Source organism: Parambassis ranga, chromosome 19, assembly GCF_900634625.1.
Source record: "Parambassis ranga chromosome 19, fParRan2.1, whole genome shotgun sequence".
Lineage (NCBI taxonomy): Eukaryota > Metazoa > Chordata > Actinopteri > Ambassidae > Parambassis > Parambassis ranga.
Genome location: NC_041039.1, coordinates 292625 through 313759, shown reverse-complemented (window position 1 = coordinate 313759; position 21135 = coordinate 292625). Strand labels below are relative to the sequence as shown.

General features: G+C 44.1%; 1 protein-coding gene across 1 annotated transcript in view; it reads right to left on the bottom strand.

The window, feature by feature from the left end:
• LOC114451868 (paired box protein Pax-6-like) overlaps positions 1–19032 on the bottom strand; it is a 56776-nt gene extending 37744 nt beyond the window's left edge. Inside the window, exons 1-2 of the mRNA XM_028430817.1 lie at positions 18911–19032; positions 15402–15455 (exon numbers count right to left, since the gene is read on the bottom strand). Coding sequence (XP_028286618.1) covers positions 15402–15455; positions 18911–18923 — 67 coding nt within the window. The 5' untranslated portion in view covers positions 18924–19032. The remainder of the gene's footprint in view (positions 1–15401; positions 15456–18910) is intronic.
• Positions 19033–21135: the final 2103 nt, after the last annotated feature.

Sequence of the window (21135 nt, the reverse complement as noted above, 5' to 3'; positions counted from 1 at the left end):
ATTTTTCTACCAAGTTTGGTGAGTTTTTGGGCATGTTAAGGCCCCCAAAAATGCGATCTAAGGGGGGGAAAGAAAAAAAAAAAAAAAAATAATAATCCTAAGGGTTTCAATAGGGCTCTTGCACCATTCGGTGCTCGGGCCCTAATAATAATCCTAAGGGTTTCAATAGGGCTCTTGCACCATTCGGTGCTCGGGCCCTAATAATAATCCTAAGGGTTTCAATAGGGCTCTTGCACCATTCGGTGCTCGGGCCCTAATAATAATCCTAAGGGTTTCAATAGGGCTCTTGCACCATTCGGTGCTCGGGCCCTAATAATCCTAAGGGTTTCAATAGGGCTCTTGCACCATTCGGTGCTCGGGCCCTAAAAATGAAAAATAATAATCCTAAGGGTTTCAATAGGGCTCTTGCACCATTCGGTGCTCGGGCCCTAATAATAATCCCAAGGGTTTCAATAGGGCTCTTGCACCATTCGGTGCTCGGGCCCTAAAAAAAAAAAAAAAAATAATAATCCTAAGAGTGTCAATAGGGCTCTTGCACCATTCGGTGCTCGGGCCCTAATAATAATCCTAAGGGTTTCAATAGGGCTCTTGCACCATTCGGTGCTCGGGCCCTAATAATCCTAAGGGTTTCAATAGGGCTCTTGCACCATTCAGTGCTCGGGCCCTAATAAATAAATAAATAATAATCCTAAGGGTTTCAATAGGGCTCTTGCACCATTCGGTGCTCGGGCCCTAATAATCCTAAGGGTTTCAATAGGGCTCTTGCACTATTCGGTGCTCGGGCCCTAAAAAATAATAATCCTAAGGGTTTCAATAGGGCTCTTGCACCATTCGGTGCTCGGGCCCTAATAATAATCCTAAGGGTTTCAATAGGGCTCTTGCACCATTCGGTGCTTGGGCCCTAATAATAATCCTAAGGGTTTCAATAGGGCTCTTGCACCATTCGGTGCTCGGGCCCTAATAATCCTAAGGGTTTCAATAGGGCTCTTGCACCATTAGGTGCTCGGGCCCTAATCATAATCCTAAGGGTTTCAATAGGGCTCTTGCACCATTCCAAAAAAAAAAACTTTTTGTCCCCAGGGGGCAATTAAATGCCCCCTGCAGGAAGTGCAAAATGACAAAGCAGTAGCAGCGGAACACACAACAGGTAGAACAGCTGTGTCACACTAAATTAAATTAGTATGATAAAGATAAAAATAAAGATAAAATCTAAGTAGCACTAAACTAAACAAAGCACAGCTTAGATAAGGTGAGGGTATTCTTCTGTCATTAGGTTTCGGTTTAAAACTACAAAGACTGTGCGTAAATTGACATGCACAGTCCTAGTGGGACATGCCCAGAACACCTCCCTAGGGAGGGGTCCAGGAGGCATCCTAAACAGATGCCCGAGTCTCCTCAGCTGACACCTCTCGATGTGAAGGAGCAGCGGCTCTACTCCAAGCTCCTCTCGGGTGACCAAGCTCCTCACCCCATTTCTGCACCCAGCCACTCTTTGAAGGAAACTCATTGCTTGTATTCACGATCTCATTCTTTCAGTCACTACCCAAAGCTCGTGACCATAGGTGAGAGTAGGAACATAGATTGACCGGTAAATCAAGAGCTTCGCCTTTCGGCTCAGCCCCTTCTTCACCACTACAGCCTGTAAATCTCCCACTTCATCTTTTCCTCACTTGTAAATGAGAACCTGAGATACACAAACTCCTCCACTTGGGGCAGGAGCTCTCCTCCCACCAAGAGAGGACAAGGGCCATGTTATTCCAATCGAGAACCATGGCCTCAGACTTTGAGTTTCTGATTCTCATCCCCTCACACTTGGCTGAAAACCATCCCAGTGCACACTAAAGGTTCTGGTTCGATGAACCTGACAGGAAAAGGTCATCCGCAAAAAGACGGAATCCAAACCAGACCCCCTGTGGCCCCTCACTGTGCCTAGAAATTCTGTCCATAAAAATTATGAACAGAACCGAAGACAAAGGGCAGCCCTGCCGGTGTCCAACGTGCACCTAGAAGAGGTGTGACTCACTGCCAGCAATGCAAACAAAACTCCTGCTCCAGTCAGGGACCGGACAGTCCTTAGCAGAGAGCACCGTACCCCGGACCCTCGGACCCCGTACTCCTGGAGCACCTCCCACAGAATTGCCACAAGGAACTATTACAAAAACTGCTTCTACATGGGTCAACTGTTTTTATTGTTTTCAATATAATGTATCATTTAGAACAAAAAAATAAAAACAAATTAGTTACAGTGTGTGCAGATAGTCCTCTGAGTTGGAGTGAACTAAGGTAAATGGCACCTGCTTCTAGAAAGAAAAGCTTACATTTTACAATTTGTGGCCATTTCGATTGGTGGGGATGTTCCTTAAGGTTTTAGAATTTGAATGTTTTGTTGCTATACAGAAAAATGCCTGTTGTTAAATTATAACCCCATTTCTTTGTTTTAATAATAATATTTTAATATAAATATTACAAACAGCAGCCTTTGTGCTGGGATTTCACAGCTTAAGTGGAGATTTATACTTTATCAATTGTCCATTGCTTATTAATTGCTCCGTGGGGAAAACCATGTTGCAGGTTTATAAACCTCTCAAGCGTGCATTAATAAATCATGCAGCCAGCACACACAAACACACACACACAGACAAATCAGTAGTATGTGCTTCATTCAGTTATTATAATGGAAAATGTCTGCCACTAATATGTGTTGTTGTATAGGTCATCATATTACTGACTGCTACACAGAAAAAACGCACATGTTAAAGAAATTCAATTGTTATGACACAAATGAATCCTGTTCACCCTCTAAATGGTTCTTCTGGGAAATATTATTTAAAAAGATTTCCATCATTTTCATTGCTATACCACCCAATTAATGACACCCAATTACTTATCTATGAAGCCTGAGGAACTGTGCATTGCTCACATGCACACGCACATAGTTGATCCATGCTATAAATAGTGTTATGCAAAAGTTTGGGCACCCCTTAGGACAATCACTGCATCAGTTTGTCACTTGCTGAGCAGCAACTTAATTTTAACAATATTATGTTTGATCATGCATGGATCATCTGGAATGCAAGCAATTTACATAACCCCTTGGAATATAATAAAGTATTTCTGATTCTGATTTCAAGGGCATTTCCTCTTGGCATAACACAACATGACCTCTTTAAGTATTTTGATTCATGTTGATGAAGATTCTCAGTCATCCAGGTCATGTTCATTCAGAAGGTTGAAACAAGGCATCTGGACTTGTAGTGTTTTCTTGAAGACGTTTCTCTACTGCTCCACGTAGTTTCATCAGTTCTAACTGTTTGGTGGGGAAACATGATTTATATGTGGTGGAGGACCTCAGTGGGTGGGTCTGGGTGAAACTTACAAACAAGCACTGAATGTCTCCGTAACTACCTGTGTTGGCCTGACTGACTGGGGTGTCTAACAACTGGCTAACGACTATGAGACTACAGGGGGGCTGTGGTGGTGGGACAGGTTGACAGTTCTTGCTGTGAGCATGTGACTTGGAATCCTGGGAATGGAAGGAAGCACTGCATTGTATGTGGTAGAAAGATGATGTCTGAGACCACCACCTCTGTTAAGGGTAGGTTTTTCCAGCTTAACATAGATGGCTTCCTTGACTCCCTTTCAAACCATCGGTCCTCTCTGTCTAGGATGTCAACATTGTTGTCCTCAAAGAAGTATCCTTTCTCTTGAGTTAGAGGTGAACAGTTGAGTCTTGTCCTGAGGTGGCTCTCCTGTGCTGAGCCATTCTTCTGTGGAGTGGTTGTTTAGTTTCCCCAATGTACAGATCAGAGCATTCCTCACTGCATTGGACTGCATATATGACATTGCTGTGTTTATCCCTGGGAGTTTTGTCCTTCAGGTGAACTAGTTTCTGTCTCAGAGTTGTCATCGGTTTTAAATGGACTGGGATGTCATGGTTGTTAAATATCCTACGGAGTTTCTGTCATACTCCTGACACATATGGGATTGCAATATTCTTTCTTCGTTGGTTGTTGGCCTTCCTGTTAGTGTGTGTTGTTTTTGTGGCTTTGATGAGTACCCACTTGGGGTAGCCACATGTTTGCAGGGCCTTCCTGATGTAGTGTTGCTCCTTCTTCTTCCCCTCTGAGCTGGTTAGTACAGTTTGTGTTCTGTGCTGCAGGGTCCTGATAACTCCCAGCTTATGTTCCAGTGGGTGGTGTGAATCAAACAGCAGTCCCTATGGGTGGGTTTCCTGTAAACCTCCACATTGAGGCTTCTGTCCTCCTCAATGTGTACTGTGCAGACCAAGAAGGCCAGATTGTTGTCCCTGGTGTCCTCCTGTGTCCTCCTGTGAGTGAACTTGATGTTGTTGTCCGCTGCATTGACCCACCTCATGGGTCTTGATTTTGACCCAGGTGTCATCCACATATCTAAACCAGTGGGTGGGAGTGGTTCCTTTTACAGACAGTTGCCGTTTTTGTCATGAGCCAGGGTCTTGGCTCATTGTCTTTTATTATATTGTTTATTTTGTTATTTAGTTTTCAGTGTTTGTCCTCTTTCTCTGCTCCTCCTCAGTCCTTCCCTCTCTCCTTCTGTTCCTCCTCCCTCCTGTTCTCTGCTCCTCAGTCCTTCCCTCTCTCCTCCTCTAGCCTCCTCCCTGATTATCAGCTCCTCCCTAATTGTGTTCACCTGTGTCGTCTCTCCTCTTTTTTTTTAAGCCCTGTGCCTTCCCTTGGTCTTTGTCAGTTCTTCCTTTGTGATTCCCCGTGTGCACCCCCGTGTGTACTCCCTTGTGATCCACCTCGTGATCCACCTCTTGATCCACCTCTTCGTCCTTCTTCTTCCTCCGTGTTTCCTCATGTTTCCCCGATCATCCTCAGGTTTGGTTTGGTTTATTCTTTTGTTTATTTTGTACTTTTTACCTTTTGTCTGACACTGTTTCCAGTAGCCCTCCTTTCGTTTACCTGCTCCTCTGGACTGTTTTTGTTATTTAGCTTTGATTAAAGCTCCTTTTGTTGAACATTATTTTGGTCTGCGCCTGGGTCCTGTAAAATAACCTACACCACACATAACAGAAGAACTGACCATGATGGACCCAGCAGCCTACATTAGTGCCTGGGAGGGGTTTGAGAACGACAGGCAGCATGTTTTGTCTCTCCTGGTTTCTTTTGACACTTTACCAGCCCCCCTCCCAGGCAGCAAATCTCGCCAGTTTAGACGGGACTTGTTAAGTCTTCTGGATACGGTGGAGGAGCGCAAACGGTTCGTCATCACCCTCATTGATGAATATCTAGAGGTTATGCCGTGGCAATTACCTGTATTCAAATCCATCTTATTTGGACCTGGGGACGAACTGGCATGGCCAGCTGGTTTCACCGCCTCTGTCCTCAGACGAGTAGGGGGATCTTCAGAGGAGTGGGTGCTACGCCGGCATCGTCAACGCCGACGACGTGCTGGATCTACCCCTCCAGCTGCTCACCCCCTGCCTGACCCAGCTGGTGGATCGCCTCTGCCAGCTCTCCTCCTCCTCAGCAAGCCCACTCCGGCCGATGGCTCCGTTCAATCCAGGGGGGCAGGTCTTCCCCCTCCGTCAGACGGCGGACTCCAGACGACGTCGCTCCTCCCCGCTCCGTCTGAGGGCGGACTCCAGACAACGTCGCTCCTTCCCGCTCCGTCAGAGCTCCTCCCCGCTCCGTCAGAGCTCCTCCCCGCTCCGTCAGAGGGCGGACTCCAGACGACGTCGCTCCTCCCCGCTCCGTCAGAGGGCGGACTCCAGACGACGTCGCTCCTCCCCGCTCCGTCAGAGGGCGGACTCCAGACGACGTCGCTCCTCCCCGCTCCGTCAGAGGGCGGACTCCAGACGACGTCGCTCCTCCCCGCTCCGTCAGAGGGCGGATTCCAGACGGCCCCGCTCCTCCCCTCGCTCCTCCCTGCTCTGTCAGAGGGCGGATTCCAGACGGCGCTGCTCCTCCCCGCTCCGTCAGAGGGAGTGCTCCAGACGACGTCGCTCCGCCCGTCTCGGCCAGAGGGCGGGCTCCAGACGGTGTCGCTTCCCCCGTCTCGGCCAGAGGGCGGGCTCCAGACGGCGTCGCTTCCCCCGTCTCGGCCAGAGGGCGGGCTCCAGACGGCGTCGCTTCCCCCGTCTCGGCCAGAGGGCGGGCTCCAGACGGCGTCGCTTCCCCCGTCTCGGCCAGAGGGCGGGCTCCAGACGACGCCACCTGCCACAGAGACCTCCAGTGCCCCCCGCAGAGGACTTCCTGCCAAGACAGGGGTGGCAGAGACACTGGAGGTCACCTGTCTGGATGCTGGGGGTGCATCCAGCCTTGACCTTGGAGGGTCATCGGATCTGGGTCCACGCCCTGACCCAGAAGGACTCTTAGCCCCAGCGACTGGTCCAGTCACTGGGGAACCCCCAACTCTGGCTTCCAGCCCTGACCCTGGAGGGTCCCCTGCTCTGGTTTCCTGTCGGGACCCTGGAGGGTCCCCTGCTCTGGCTTCCTGTCCGGACCCCGGAGGGTCCTCTGCCTTGGCTTCCTGTCCGGACCCCGGAGGGTCCCCGGCTCTGGTTTCCTGTCCGGACCCCGGAGGGTCCCCGGCTCTGGTTTCCTGTCCGGACCCCGGAGGGTCCCCGGCTCTGGTTTCCTGTCCGGACCCCGGAGGGTCCCCGGCTCTGGTTTCCAGTCTGGACCCTGGAGGGTCTTTTGCCTCGTCTTCGGCTCTGGCTTCCAGTCTGGACCCTGGAGGGTCTTCTGCCTCGTCTTTGGTTCTGGCTTCCTGTCTGGACCCTGGAGGGTCTTCTGCCTCGTCTTCGGCTCTGGCTTCCAGTCTGGACCCTGGAGGGTCTTCTGCCTCGTCTTCGGTTCTGGCTTCCTGTCCGGACCCTGGAGGGTCTTCTGCCTCGTCTTCGGCTCTGGCTTCCAGTCCGGACCCTGGAGGGTCTTCTGCCTCGTCTTCGGTTCTGGCTTCCAGTCTGGACCCTGGAGGGTCTTCTGCCTCGTCTTCGGCTCTGGCTTCCAGTCTGGACCCTGGAGGGTCTTCTGCTCCAGCGCCGGTCTCCAGTCTGGACCCTGGAGGGTCTTCTGCTCTAGCGCCGGTTTCCAGTCTGGACCCTGGCGGGTCTTCTGTCTCGTCCTCGCCGGCGTTCTGCCCGGACCCTGGAGGGTCTTCTGTCTCGTCCTCGCCGGCGTTCTGCCCGGACCCTGGAGGGTCCGCAGCCTCGTCTCCGCCGACCTTCTGCCCTGACCCTGGTGGGTCAGCCTCATCGTCTCCGCTGGTCTTCAGCCCGGACCCAGGAGGGTCCGTCTCGCCTTCCTCGCTGGTCTTCAGCCCGGACCCAGGAGGGTCCGTCATCTCATCCTCGCTGGTCTTCATCCCGGACCCAGGAGGGTTTGTCGTCTCGTCCTCGCTGGTCTTCAGCCTGGACCCAGGTGGGTCCGTCTCGCCTTCATCGCTGGTGGTCTTCCGCCCGGACCCTGGAGGGTCCGCGTCTCCATCGCTGGTGGTCTTCCGCCCGGACCCCGGAGAGCCCTCAGCCATGTCCCTGCTGTGCTGCCACCCGGACCCCGGAGGGTCCTCACCCCTGTCCATGCTGGGCTTCCGACCGGACCCTGGAGGGCCCGCGACTCTGCCCCACTGGCCCTTTTGCCCTTTTCCTTGCCTCTGTTGGGCAGCTGCCAGGACCCAGAAGGTCCCAAACCCCTGACTGTTTTGGCCCCCTGGCCATTTTTGACTCTGTTTTGGCCCCCTGGCCATTTATGAACTTTGTCTTCTTCCCGAACTTTTGCCCATTGGGTCACCTTGTGTTGAACTCTGGCCTTGTAATTTTGTTTTGGTCCCTCCTCCGGACCTCCCCCCACCCTCCCAGCTCAGTTTTGGACTCTTGTTGTATTTTTCCTTCAGGGACGTCTGGGAGCCGTCCCTTGAGGGGGGGGGGGGTACTGTCATGAGCCAGGGTCTTGGCTCATTGTCTTTTATTATATTGTTTATTTTGTTATTTAGTTTTCAGTGTTTGTCCTCTTTCTCTGCTCCTCCTCAGTCCTTCCCTCTCTCCTTCTGTTCCTCCTCCCTCCTGTTCTCTGCTCCTCAGTCCTTCCCTCTCTCCTCCTCTAGCCTCCTCCCTGATTATCAGCTCCTCCCTAATTGTGTTCACCTGTGTCGTCTCTCCTCTTTTTAAGCCCTGTGCCTTCCCTTGGTCTTTGTCAGTTCTTCCCTTGTGATTCCCCATGTGCACCCCCGTGTGTACTCCCTTGTGATCCACCTCGTGATCCACCTCTTCGTCCTTCTTCTTCCTCCGTGTTTCCTCATGTTTCCCCGATCATCCTCAGGTTTGGTTTGGTTTATTCTTTTGTGTTTATTTTGTACTTTTTACCTTTTGTCTGACACTGTTTCCAGTAGCCCTCCTTTCGTTTACCTGCTCCTCTGGACTGTTTTTGTTATTTAGCTTTGATTAAAGCTCCTTTTGTTGAACATTATTTTGGTCTGCGCCTGGGTCCTGTAAAATAACCTACACCACACATAACAGTTTTTATCTGTCAGGTTGATGACTTCATCTACAACTTCGCTGGGTAGAAGGGCGGTAAGCTGTGTCCGGGTCTGCTCAGTTTTGCCCACAAGAGCATTTATGTTGAAGTTAACCTGTTGTGTCCTCTCATTGAGACACAGGTAAGTATGGAGACATTTAGAACTATCCATGCCTTAATCTCTGCAATGCACTCTAAAAGTTGATTTGCACTAAAGACATTTTCCTGTTTTAGTGGCAGATAGATTTGACAATCATCAGCATAAAAGTGGAATGTGACACCATGCTTTCTAAGAATAAAGCCAAGCAGAAGTATATACAGGGAGAAAAGTGCCAAGTAGAGGCACTCCACAGTTCCAACATGTACACAAAATTTGTTAGGTAGACTTAACGAGTCCCCCGTGGAAGCCCACCCAGTTACAGGCAAGACCAGTGGATCCGATGGTCCACTGTATCAAAGGCCGCTGTTAGGTCCAACAGAACCAAAAAAGCCCAGTGACCAGTGCCTGTGGCTAAAAGAACGGGTTTAAACTCACACTAGAAAACCTCAAGAATATGGTGCTTATCTAAAAATGATTTCAGCCAACTGTCCCTCAACATCAGGTGTGTGTTTGGAGGGCCTTGTTTGGAACCACAGAATTGTATATAGTAGAACAGGTTGAGTTAAAATGAGAGGAGAAAGCCTTAACATCTGAATTAGAGCCTAGATGAGCCATGAGGTTTAACCATGTGACAGGGCAGAGGTATACACCATAGCTCAACAATACAACAACAAAACAATATCAAGAGTGCGCCCCTTCTTGTGTAGGACCAGACACATGCTGTACAAGATAAAAAGAGTCGGTGAGACAGCACATGTGGATATTAAAATCCCCTACTATTAAAACCCAGTCATATTTATCCCTACTTATCCCTACAGGATAAAAGTTTTGTTGGCTACCAATCTAGCTCGCCAGGGCCTGGAGCCAACGCATTAGCTGTTTGTGGGGCTCGAAGAAGATGACATGCTGACCTAAAATTCCCAGAAAAAGTGCCAGGAGAGCATGCCAAGTAGGCGTGCTTGGTGCGCAGCTGTAAATAATGTTTCTACTGTTTCTTCTTCTTCTAGGTATATTTTTAGTATGCTGAGTGTCCGTACATTACTGCTGCAAAAGTGAAATTTCTATTCTATTCTATTCTTACAGCTTCACTGTTTTGCCGCTGCATTTTCCCTGGCGTTTACGTCCTTTGTGTGCAGGTGGAGGGGCAGCAGAGGTAAGGCTGAGTGGGCCAAACACACTGGCGCCATCTTGCTTTAGCTAAGGAGTCTATCATTTTCTGCATTTTTTTGTGTGTTTTTCTTTTTCAACTTTACAATCAAAGTACACACTGTCCTTCTGAACAATGTCTAGGACAACAATTTCAGTTTTTCACGGAGAAATGTTCTACAACCAGCATGTACAATATTTACCGCCTTTATCCTTGTGGGCCACCTGTTTAACACCTGTTTTTTCACAAATGGATGGCCTCCCTGATTGAACTCCACACTGCTGTTATTTTGAACACAGCTGTACAAGGCTCTTAATGGCCTAGCTCAATTACCTGCAGGACCTAATAAAATGTAGTAGACTATCTTACCTATGCTATGTCTCATGTACATAGCATAGAGGAAGGTCCAGGTGGTAAATGAACCTCTGATGGATTATTGCAATACTATTTACCAGCCTTGCTACACCCCAGGATACCCCTAGCCCTGCCCAGCCTTAATACTTTTCCACCCATCCTCACACATGGCAATCACTTAAAACACTGTTTCTAACACAGGCACCAGAATATGGCTTGTTTCTTTTATTGTTTTATTTAGTTATTCAATAAATAAGTTTAAAACAGAGACAACCATCTCCACCCCTCATTGAAGCTTCTCTACTGTATATTTTGGATGCTGTGGATTCAGAGAGAATATACCTCAAACTCATTTTTGGATTAATTAAAATACAGAAAGTGACATGCCTTTAAGTGTGATTACTTCTAACTCTCCTTACTCTCAGAAGAGTGTTTTTGGGTTGTTGTTTCGCCATAGAAATGTTAATCACAGTATCATTTCCCAGAGGTACATACCTAGGCGTTCCTCTCCTGACACACAATTAACAGACAGACATATGGAGTCAATTTGTCTGTGTGTGTGACACACACACACAGAGTGAGAGGGGGGGGGTGAGAGAGAGAGAGAGGATGGAAGGCCCTTGGAAGCAGCTCAATAGCTTTCACATAAAATCAACTAATTTACAGTCAGCCTGACTTCCACTGTAACAAAGTAAAGACAAACTGACTGCTACTGCTGTAACACACATAGTATGATCAGCAAGGCAACATGATCTGTCTGTATGTTCCCAAAAAAGTCTTTAACTATTGCCTACACTTTGTTTACTTTGGTTACACTTAGACTTACACTTGTTTAGGTTTAGCAGGGGGGAAAAGCAATGCCGTAGAAGCTCATTGTTCACTGTAACATGAATTCATGCACCCATGTGGAAACAGCACATGCATTGTAGTAAGAGAGAAAAACTCCTAATTGCACTGAGGTGTGCAGATTTTTTGCCTTGTTAGTGCAGAAATGTAAGTACTATAAGTAGAACGAAATGGTTGTAATAAAACCATGTCTAAATGTTTTGCGTTACTTAGAGAGAGGAAAGGTTTTACTTTGTCAGTATTCTTTAAATGATAAAAAGCTTTCTTTGTGTCACCTTTCATATGAGCCTTTAATTTAAAATTAGAGACAAAATGACTTCCCGATTACTATGGTTTGACATTCTAATGTCATTTGTTACTTTTAGCAGGCCTCTGTTTTGTGATGAGCCTTAAAGCCTGATTATAATATTTCTAGCTTCCATCCATCCATTATCTGAACCCGCTTTGTCCTGCAGTGCAGGGTCACAGGGGGCTGAAGTCTGTCCCAACTATCTACAGGTGAGAGGCAGGGTACACCCAGGTCACCAGTCCATTACAGGGCAACACACAGACAAACAACCATTTACACACACACACACGCACACCTATGGGCAGTTTAGAGTCACCAATTAACCCAACAAGCACGTCTTTAGAATGTGGGAGGAACCCAGAGAGCCCAGAGAAAACCCATTCAGGCACAGGGAGAACGTGCAAACTCAGTAACAGTCACAATCCAACCAGGAACCTTCTTGATGTGAGGCAACAGTGCTAACCACTGCACAACCGTGCCACCAGCTAATTCTAGCTTATGGTTTAAATTTAATTAGCTGATTAAAAAACAGACATTGATTTGCATTCCTAAAGAAAATGCTTAATGTGAGCCTTTCAGCTGAATTTTCCTGAAAATGAAAAACAGCTGGGTTTTTTGTGTTTAGTAGATAAGTATGCTTACTGGAAAAAGTGTCACTCTTTTCAGCCAACAACAACTCAAAGGTTGGGCAATAGAAGATTGGAAAAAGGCTGCCGATTAAGATCATCTCAAATTACTGCTTTCTTTAACAAAACAATTAGCTCAGATGGCCTGTGCCTCGTCTACAGGTAAAGCACCGCCTTTAACGCCTAATGGATATAATTTGTGTCGAAAAGAAACTACAAAGTACTTTCAGCTACATATGCATGATTCTCTCAGAGAATTAAAAAAAATCAACAAAAAAACAAATCTTGTCTTTATAAAGACAACGCTTTTACTTTTGGATCACCTTTGTGATGTGTTGGTTGTTGCTATGGAAATTAATGTGTGTGAGTAAACTGTTGTTTTGAGGCATGTCCTTTTCCTCCTGCCTCCCTGCTCTGGACATTAAGCTATTTCATGGCTATGTAGCCTTTCTTTAGTTACTGGTTCACTTGCATGTTCACATGCCATCATGTAGTCCCATGGCACTGTTAACTAGTTTACAGGGGTGAATTTCTTTAGTCCTGAGGGGCATGCTCATTTGTATCTCACCTGTATTTCTTGCAGGTTTATATAGACATATAACTGTAAATAAATGTGTATTTCATAACTTGTAACTGTATTTCATAACTTGTAACTGTTTATATGAGTTGATTCATTTATATGAGTGCATGTTTCTGAATGACACTGCCGACTGAATGAAACCAATTTTAATCTTCTTCTAATGCAACCTGCTTAATTCACTAATGATCATAGCAAATGAATATTAGTGGTCACCTTCACTTATTCCTCCAGCTGGTCTATTTTTTCTATGCTGAATTAGATTTGATTAAAGTGAAGATGACAATTATAGCACTGAGGCTGACCTTTAATCCAATGCCTCTGTAATCTGTAACATCCGGGCTGTGAGGCAAGGACAGAGTGGTAAGGGACCAAAACCAGATTTGAGATGCAATAAAAAGAAATAAGCAGACACATGGTGGATCAACACACCTTCACTACTGACACCACCGTCCTGCAGTTAAAAAGGAGAGGTCAAGTGGAGTTCAGTGTTGGTCCCACCTAAAAGCTTTTTAACAGTGTTGACTTAACCAAGCATAGTTTATCATGATGGTTGAATTCTAACAACATCAGTAATACATCTAATTTTTTGTTCTACACTCAACAAAAATATAAACGCAACACTTTTGTTTTTGCTCCCATGTTTCATGAGATGGACTTGAAGATCTAAACTTCATTCCAGATACACAATATTACCATTCCTCTCAAACATTGTTCACAAATCTGTCTAAATGTGTGATAGTGAGCACTTCTGCTTTGCTGAGATAATCCATCCCACCTCACAGGTGTGCCACATCAAGATGCTGATCTGACATCATGATTAGTGCACAGGTGTACCTTAAACTGCCCACAATAAAAGGCCACCCTGAAATGTGCATTTTGTTTCTGCTTTATTGGCAGTCTGGGGACTCAGAACCAGTCAGTATCTGGTGTGACCACCATTTGCCTCATGCAGTGCAACACATCTTCTTCGCATAGAGTTTATCAGATTGTCTATTGTGGCCTGTGGTATGTTGGTCCACTCCTCTTCAATGGCTGTGCGAAGTTGCTGGATATTAGTGGGAACTGGTGCACGCTGTCGTATACGCCGGTCAAGCACATCCCAAACATGTTCAATGGGTGACATGTCCGGTGAGTATGCTGGCCATGCAAGAACTGGGACATTTTCAGCTTCCAAGAATTGTGTACAGATCCTTGCAACATGGGGCCGTGCATTATCTTGCTGAAACATGAGGTGATGTTCATGGATGTATGGCACAACAATGGGCCTCAGGATCAGCAAAGCGCTCACCCACACGACGCCACACACGCTGTCTGCCATCTGCCCTGAACAATGTAAACCGAGATTCATCCGTGAAGAGAACACCTCTCCAACGTGCTAGACGCCATCGAATGTGAGCATTTGCCCACTCAAGTCTGTTACGGCGACGATCTGGAGTCAGGTTAAGACCCCGATGAGGACGACGACCATGCAGTTGAGCTTCCCTGAGACGGTTTCTGACAGTTTGTGCAGAAATTGTTTGGTTATGCAAACCAATTGTTTCAGCAGCTGTCTGAGTGGCTGGTCTCAGACGATCTCGGAGGTGAACCTGCTGGATGTGGAGGTCCTGGGCTGGTGTGGTTACTCGTGGTCTGCAGTTGTGAGGCCGGTTGGATGTACTGCCATATTCTCTGAAACGCCTTTGGAGACGGCTTATGGTGGAGAAATGAACATTCAATGCACGAGCAACAGATCTGGTTGACATTCCTGCTGTCAGCATGCCAATTGCACGCTCCCTCAATGCTTGTGGCATCTGTGGCATTTTGCTGTGAGACAAAACTGCACATTTCAGGGTGGCCTTTTATTGTGGGCAGTTTGAGGTACACCTGTGCACTAATCATGATGTCAGATCAGCATCTTGATGTGGCACACCTGTGAGGTGGGATGGATTATCTCAGCAAAGCAGAAATGCTCACTATCACACATTTAGACAGATTTGTGAACAATGTTTGAGAGGAATGGTAATATTGTGTATCTGGAATGAAGTTTAGATCTTCAAGTCCATCTCATGAAACATGGGAGCAAAAACAAAAGTGTTGCGTTTATATTTTTGTTGAGTGTATTTTATTACATTTAAAAATATGATAAATTATTATTATTTCTCAGCTCTAGAAGCAGCCATGAATGTGTGGGTATTTACTTGGACTAATGACGTTATTACAGTTTGGTGGTATAGGTTGGTGTGACTTCATGTGTATCATGATCCTGTGAATTTCTTTGAAATTTCAGTCAATTTTCAACCACTAAACTACCAGGAAGAGAGAGGCAGAGGGCTGATCTTGCTTGTTGCCAAAGCTGTGAAAGAGTTCTGATCTAAACCAATAAACCTAGCATGTCAGGTCAGTGGAGGGAGGAGAGCGCTATGACTAATTAGATTTTTTATTTAATAAAAAAAATAGTGTTTATTAACTCTCATAGCCTAACTCTTACAAATATTAACATTTTCCTTAGATAGCATATATTCATTATCAAATAACTCAGTCCTTTTGTTGAACTGATAGTAAGTTTAAAATATGAATGAAAATATAACATAAAAAATATAAATAACCTCATTTTTTAAGCCTTTTTAGCCTATACACCTTTTAGCCTGGTGCCAGCACAGCAAACACTACGGTAACTTAAGATACAGGAAACATTTCTTACTTACTTACTTATTACTTAGATATTTATTTTGTTTTATATTTAAATTCAAATCTTTCACTTCATTGTTGGGAAACCTGTATGTCAGCAGCTACCAGAAAAATTAAAATGTCATAAATGAGAATGTGATCAGAAATTTTACACCAAATTGCAAAATGATAGTGGAATGACAGCCTTCTTCTATCTTGGTATTGGAGTTATTCTAGTTTTTAGTCTTATGTACAAAAAGTCCTTCAGGAAATCATTCATTTTATGTGAATGGTCTACTCTGAGATGTAACTCACTGTTTTGCATCATGGAGGCCACACCAGTCTCCCAGCTTGGTTGACTTCTGTAGTCTGTACAAAAACAGAGGAAATCTTTCAATGTGTAATTCTGTACAGTACATGCAAAAAGGACTCACAAGAAAGAACAATTGATTCTTTTTTGTTCAAAAAGGCATAAAAAGGTTGAAAATACAATACAGCTATACAAAAGCTGTATGCCAGATCTTTCTGTAATTGGTTCATATGCTGATATATGCTAATATACATAACACTATGAGTATAGACTCTAACTCTCACACTTAAGACATGATTTTTTAATTGTTTTATTGTTTGTCAATGGCAAATCACAACTTGTGCAATAGTTTAGTTTGTGTTGTGCCAAAGGCATCACTTTACCCTTTACAACTTATTTTAAGCTCAAACGATGAAAGTATGTTCATGGGATCCCAAAAAGAGAGGTGGTCAGAAAAAATAAAATGGCGGTCAATAAGGTGAGGAGTAGGTCACGATATTCATAGACCAACACAATTTCAATTTCTCCTCTTTCCCATCCCCATTGATAAAGTGCTTCTTGACAAGGTCTGTCACTTGTTGGGGTTCCTTTCATAAAATATGTGTGTTGTGTTTTCTTTTTCACCACATTTCTTTATTATGTTCATATGCTGGTGTTTTTTTCTGTTTATCCGTAGTAGGATAAGTGCTATGATGCTTATATGCTCAGCCTCTATTGTTGTTTTAGTATATATGGTTTTGGTATAGGTTGATAAAGGTTGACAAGACACTTTACCCTAGGTAGCTGACAAGCTCTTTGTGCACCTTTGAGTAGGTAAAAAAAAGCAGCGCTATATAAATATACAGCAGTTTTAGTTTTGGCATTCAACCAAGTATTCTCAGTAATGTTTCTTACTGCAATTTTTTAAAACAAAAATGTCTGAAATTGAATTTAACAATAAGCAAAAATAACCAGAGGCAGATGTCATCAAATGACATGAAATGCCATAAATAATAATAACAATAATTAATAATGATAACAATATTATTAATTAGAATAATACATCACTATGTGCTCTTACAGAGAAATGAGAAGCATTTTGAAGCATCTGTTGAGGTGAAAGTAGGCTATGCTGGAAGGAACTGGTATTCTTTTACAGCTCTAAAGCCTTTTCGGGTTAACTTAAGAAACGTAAAGGCTTCAAAGCTTCTGTCTGAAGCTCTTATCATTACCGGCCTGCATAATGAACATGCACAGGCCGGCTATGCCACCTTGTTCCCGCTTTAACTCTGTGCTTTTCTCCCTGTGAAAGAGGACAAAGAGCCGTAGGAGCGGAGCCGCAACTTGGGCTCGGTAAATACTCGCCAGCCTTTGTGTGTCCGCAGGATTTTGGTGTCATTGCCTCGTTAGCTGCAGCTCTTTAAAAACCCGGGACACAAAACCGCGGCGGGGAGCCCAATTTGACCAGTACAACTGATATAAAAGAGTTCTGTTGAACAGGCTGATGACAATATAAAAGTTTAATTCAGGCGCTTTCAGCGCACCACTGATATGAGGCGAAAAGCGCCCAAGGAGGGATGGAGCTGCTGCTGGCCTGTTTTAAAATCTGTCTCACCATAATAATAATAATAATAATGTGTGTTTATTGTTGTTGTAATAACAGACACAATTTTGTCTTTTTTTTTTTTAACAACCGGTCATTTAAAAACACAGTGTAGTGTAAAATAGTAGAAGAAACAAAACAGGCCAGAAAAATATGAGACGAAATCATCCGAGAATCCTCTCAAAAATGTTTATAATCTTTTCTTACATTTCTGTGACATATTTTACATTTTTTGGCAGCCTGTTTCCTGCACCGGAACATACCAGTGTCCCATAAACGCGACCACAAATGCGCAAAACACATACTAAACTCGGTACATCTTCTAATGGGACAGGAATGTTGAACTATTCAAATTTCTAAATAGTAATGTGACATATTAAATTGCTTGTTACTGATCTAACTGAAGCCCCCCTTTCACACACACACACACACACAGAGAGAACGAGAGAGAGAGAGACCCCTGGTGCGCGGAAAAAACCTCCTGTCTCCATCAGAACATATGGTAACACCCTGACACACAAACAAACAAATGAAATGCTCTAAATTCACGTTAGATGAATTAGGCCTGATTGGGCCTGGCTAATCATGCGTTTAATTGGCTCGGATTTAATTGAGACGTTAATTAACAGCTGACATGATTAGATAATCAAATTACACGAACTTTATCACGTTGTATATGATGGCTCTGGATTTTAACCTCCGTCCAAACAGCGCGTATTATAATACATTGGACCAAACAAATTAATACTTTTTCTTGGGTTGTCTTTGTCAAGGCAAATTTACGGGTACTTTCTCCGGGCTTTCATTAAAATGTTTGAATAAATATCCTATCCTAACTTATTTTAGACTACTTTGGATGTTTGTAATACGATTAGAAATCAAAAGCTGTCTTTGTTCTACACTTGTTTTAACCGCCAGTAATATTAATAAGAAAGTCTTTTACGAACTTAAAGGCTTTAACTAAGTAAGAAGAGGATATTCGGGTGACCTGGAGTTTCAGATTATTTGCAAAACTCAGAATGAGTGCTGTGATAATAAACTATTTGGCAGAGGTGGTTGGGTAAATATATATAGGTTACCACCTGCTGAAAACAGAACCCACAATTTACGGACAAATTACAATAAATAAACGAAATAAATTCTAGCGTTTGCCGCAGGAAAATAAAGCATTAAAACAAGAAACCTTGGTTGACGCGCAAACTCACCTATGCTTCTTTTTTTCTGGACAGACCGAATCTTTACAATCTTTCTCCAGCCTGTTTGTTTGTTTCTGGTAGTTGGTTTTCCTTTTTTCCTAGAGAAATGGGTTACCAGTCTACATCACCATGGGGCAGAAACAGCGGGGGTATAAACCCCTAGCTATGTAGGGTTCCAGGGCACTGCGCATTATAAGAACAAACCAAGCACGCCACTCCGACCAGGGAGTGCGGCCGGTGGTCCTTCCACTACGGGATTGTCTAAAAACCGGGGCTTGTATATATGTTGGATGTGATAACGGAAAGGTGCCAATTTTAAGCATTCACACAATATGTGTGGAAGCACGAGCTTTAAATTTAGCTAGCCCCACCATAACTTGTGAAATGGGATGTAACATTTGCGTGTATCACATAGGCTACATTATCAAAGTTCTTGTTCCAAGGATACAAGTTTCGATACTTTAAATTCACATTCTAAATACGAGCAGCATTGAAGGCCTTTTTGGAAACTTTCTCTATTATTTGCCACTATCCATGCTCCTCCTTTCTCATTATGTTGTGTTGTTAAAGTTAAACAGCGGCACTTCTGCATTTGTCATTTTCTACATTTCTTTTTTACATATCGTGTTCTGTAAAACAACGTAACATTTTAACGGAGAGAGAGAAAGAGAGAGAGGAGGAGTGACAGAGTGAGAGAAAGAGAGGAAGAGCAAGAAAAGAGAGAGCGCAAGCTTACCTTTCTGTGGCATATTGTAGAAAAGTAAAGTTTGGTTCGTTTAGTTTTCCAACAGCCCCTTTCTTCTATTGTTTCCTCCAATTAATTTCTCCTTGACTGAAGAGACAAATGCAGAGAGACAGAGCTGGTCCTCTGAGGAGGAGGGAGGAAAGAGAGTGAGTGGGAGGGCTGAGAAGCAGCTGGGGTGGGGCTGACAGTGGAGAGAAGGGAATGAGAGGAGGGTTGCCGTGTGGAGAGGTAAGAGTTTTTGCCTTCAGCAAGAGAGATATGAAGTGTGTGTGTGATCTTGGTGTCAGCTTCACAGACAAGCTCCCTCTGCTTTATTGACATAAAAGGGTGGAATATTTGAAGTAATGCAGAGTAAAGTTTTTAAACATATCTGCACAATTGTGTTCTGGGTCTTTTTGTGGTTTGCCACAAACTAACTACTGCAGAATGCTCAAGGCACTGTGGACCAGACCAGCCCCATGATGGAAGATGGCATGATACCTATAGTCATTCAGTTTATTTCAGTTATGTTATTTGTATAGTGTCATTTACAATTAGAATTTTTACAAGGAGGAAAAAAGGAGGTAGATAGTGAGAGAGACAGAAGGCCAAACACGGAGCATACATCATACATTGTGAATACAGCTTTACTTTACTTGACTTATTTATAGTTTATATTTTATGTTTATTTTGCTTGCTTTGCTTTGCATTTAATTAAATGCCCTCTTTGTTAATTCCCTATTTGTTAAATTATTCAATTTTTCCACTGCATTCAGTGTGGAATGCAAAGTAAGAATTTCATTGTACAGGGAAACCTGTTTCCTTACTGTGCACATGACAATAAATATTTTAAATCTTGAATCTTTGAATTAAAGAGGACAAACAAGTAGCATGTGCTGTTGTTAAACTATTTTTAGGCAAGGTATAAACTTGGTATTGTATTTAATATATACTACAGCTATATCATTAGTTAAGTTTAGTAATCAAAAGACTGACAGGTATAGACAGTAAACACATAACATGCACAAGCACAGATTAACAGTGAAACATCAACTAGATATGGGTTGATAAATTGACAGTAACTAATACGCCTAATCTGTGTCTGAAGTACATCATTGCAAAAGGGAACAAGTATGTATGCAGTGTGCAAAGTGAAGGATACTGCTAACATAGTTGTTATTTGCAAAGATAGGTCAGCATTGGCCTTTTAAAACCATGAACCATGAAAGTCCACTACTTTGGATAAGACACTTGTTTATAACATCTAACCGCAACTGCAAATGATGAGAAAGTCACATCCACAACATTAATAAAGCAAACACATGCAGCAACAGTGCCAGCGACAATGTGTGTTTTCTCAGGTATGCGATTATTGACAAAATGTGTCATTTATTGTTGAGGATGGGCTAGGATGGATATTTGCCCTTATTCATGTCCTTATTGTTGACAGGGTGGGGGTTGTAACTGTGGCACCTGAGACCTACACCATAGAGTTTTTGTTATACTGTATGACTGACATTGTAGCCCTTTAAAGTGACCTCTTCATAATGTGTGTCAGTTATGAAAAAAAAGCATTTTAATGTGGATCCAATATGTGACATGATATGGTGTGAAAATCAAATATGCCCAAGTTAGCAGTGAGAGGAAAGGTAAAAGAGTTTAAAACCATTACAGAGCAGTAGTCATTGTCAAAGACATTTTTAGCTTTGACTTATATATGGTCAGAGTTGGAGCCTGTATAACATCTTGTAGGGGGATTTTTCACTACATCACAACTGAAACATTGATTCATCATGTTTAGTTTTAACTCTTGGCTGATGAGCAGGCTGAATTAGAGTTACATTCAAGGATTTGATGCTGTGACCAGATTTTTTTTTTTGTATCGTTGACCAAAGCAGTCAAATGAATGAAGATTTTAAACAAGAATATTTCATTCATTAGATCTAGGATGTGTTATGTTAGTGTTCCCTTTTCCCGTTTTTTTGAATAGTGTATTTAAGCTGGCAGGTGGCCGCACTCCTGTCTCTCTTTTTCCTCCTGTGTGTGGCGGTAGCCTGCAGCAGTACCCTGCAAACACGTCCAGTTAGGGTCGCATGGGCATTACTTGGGCTAGCTGGACTCAAATGAAGGTGTAGAACCATAGGGCATGAAAAAATGGTGTTTTGTGTGGCACAAAAACACACGTGCATACACACATTCTCTCACAAACACTGGTGATGCACGGGGAGTTAATGTCA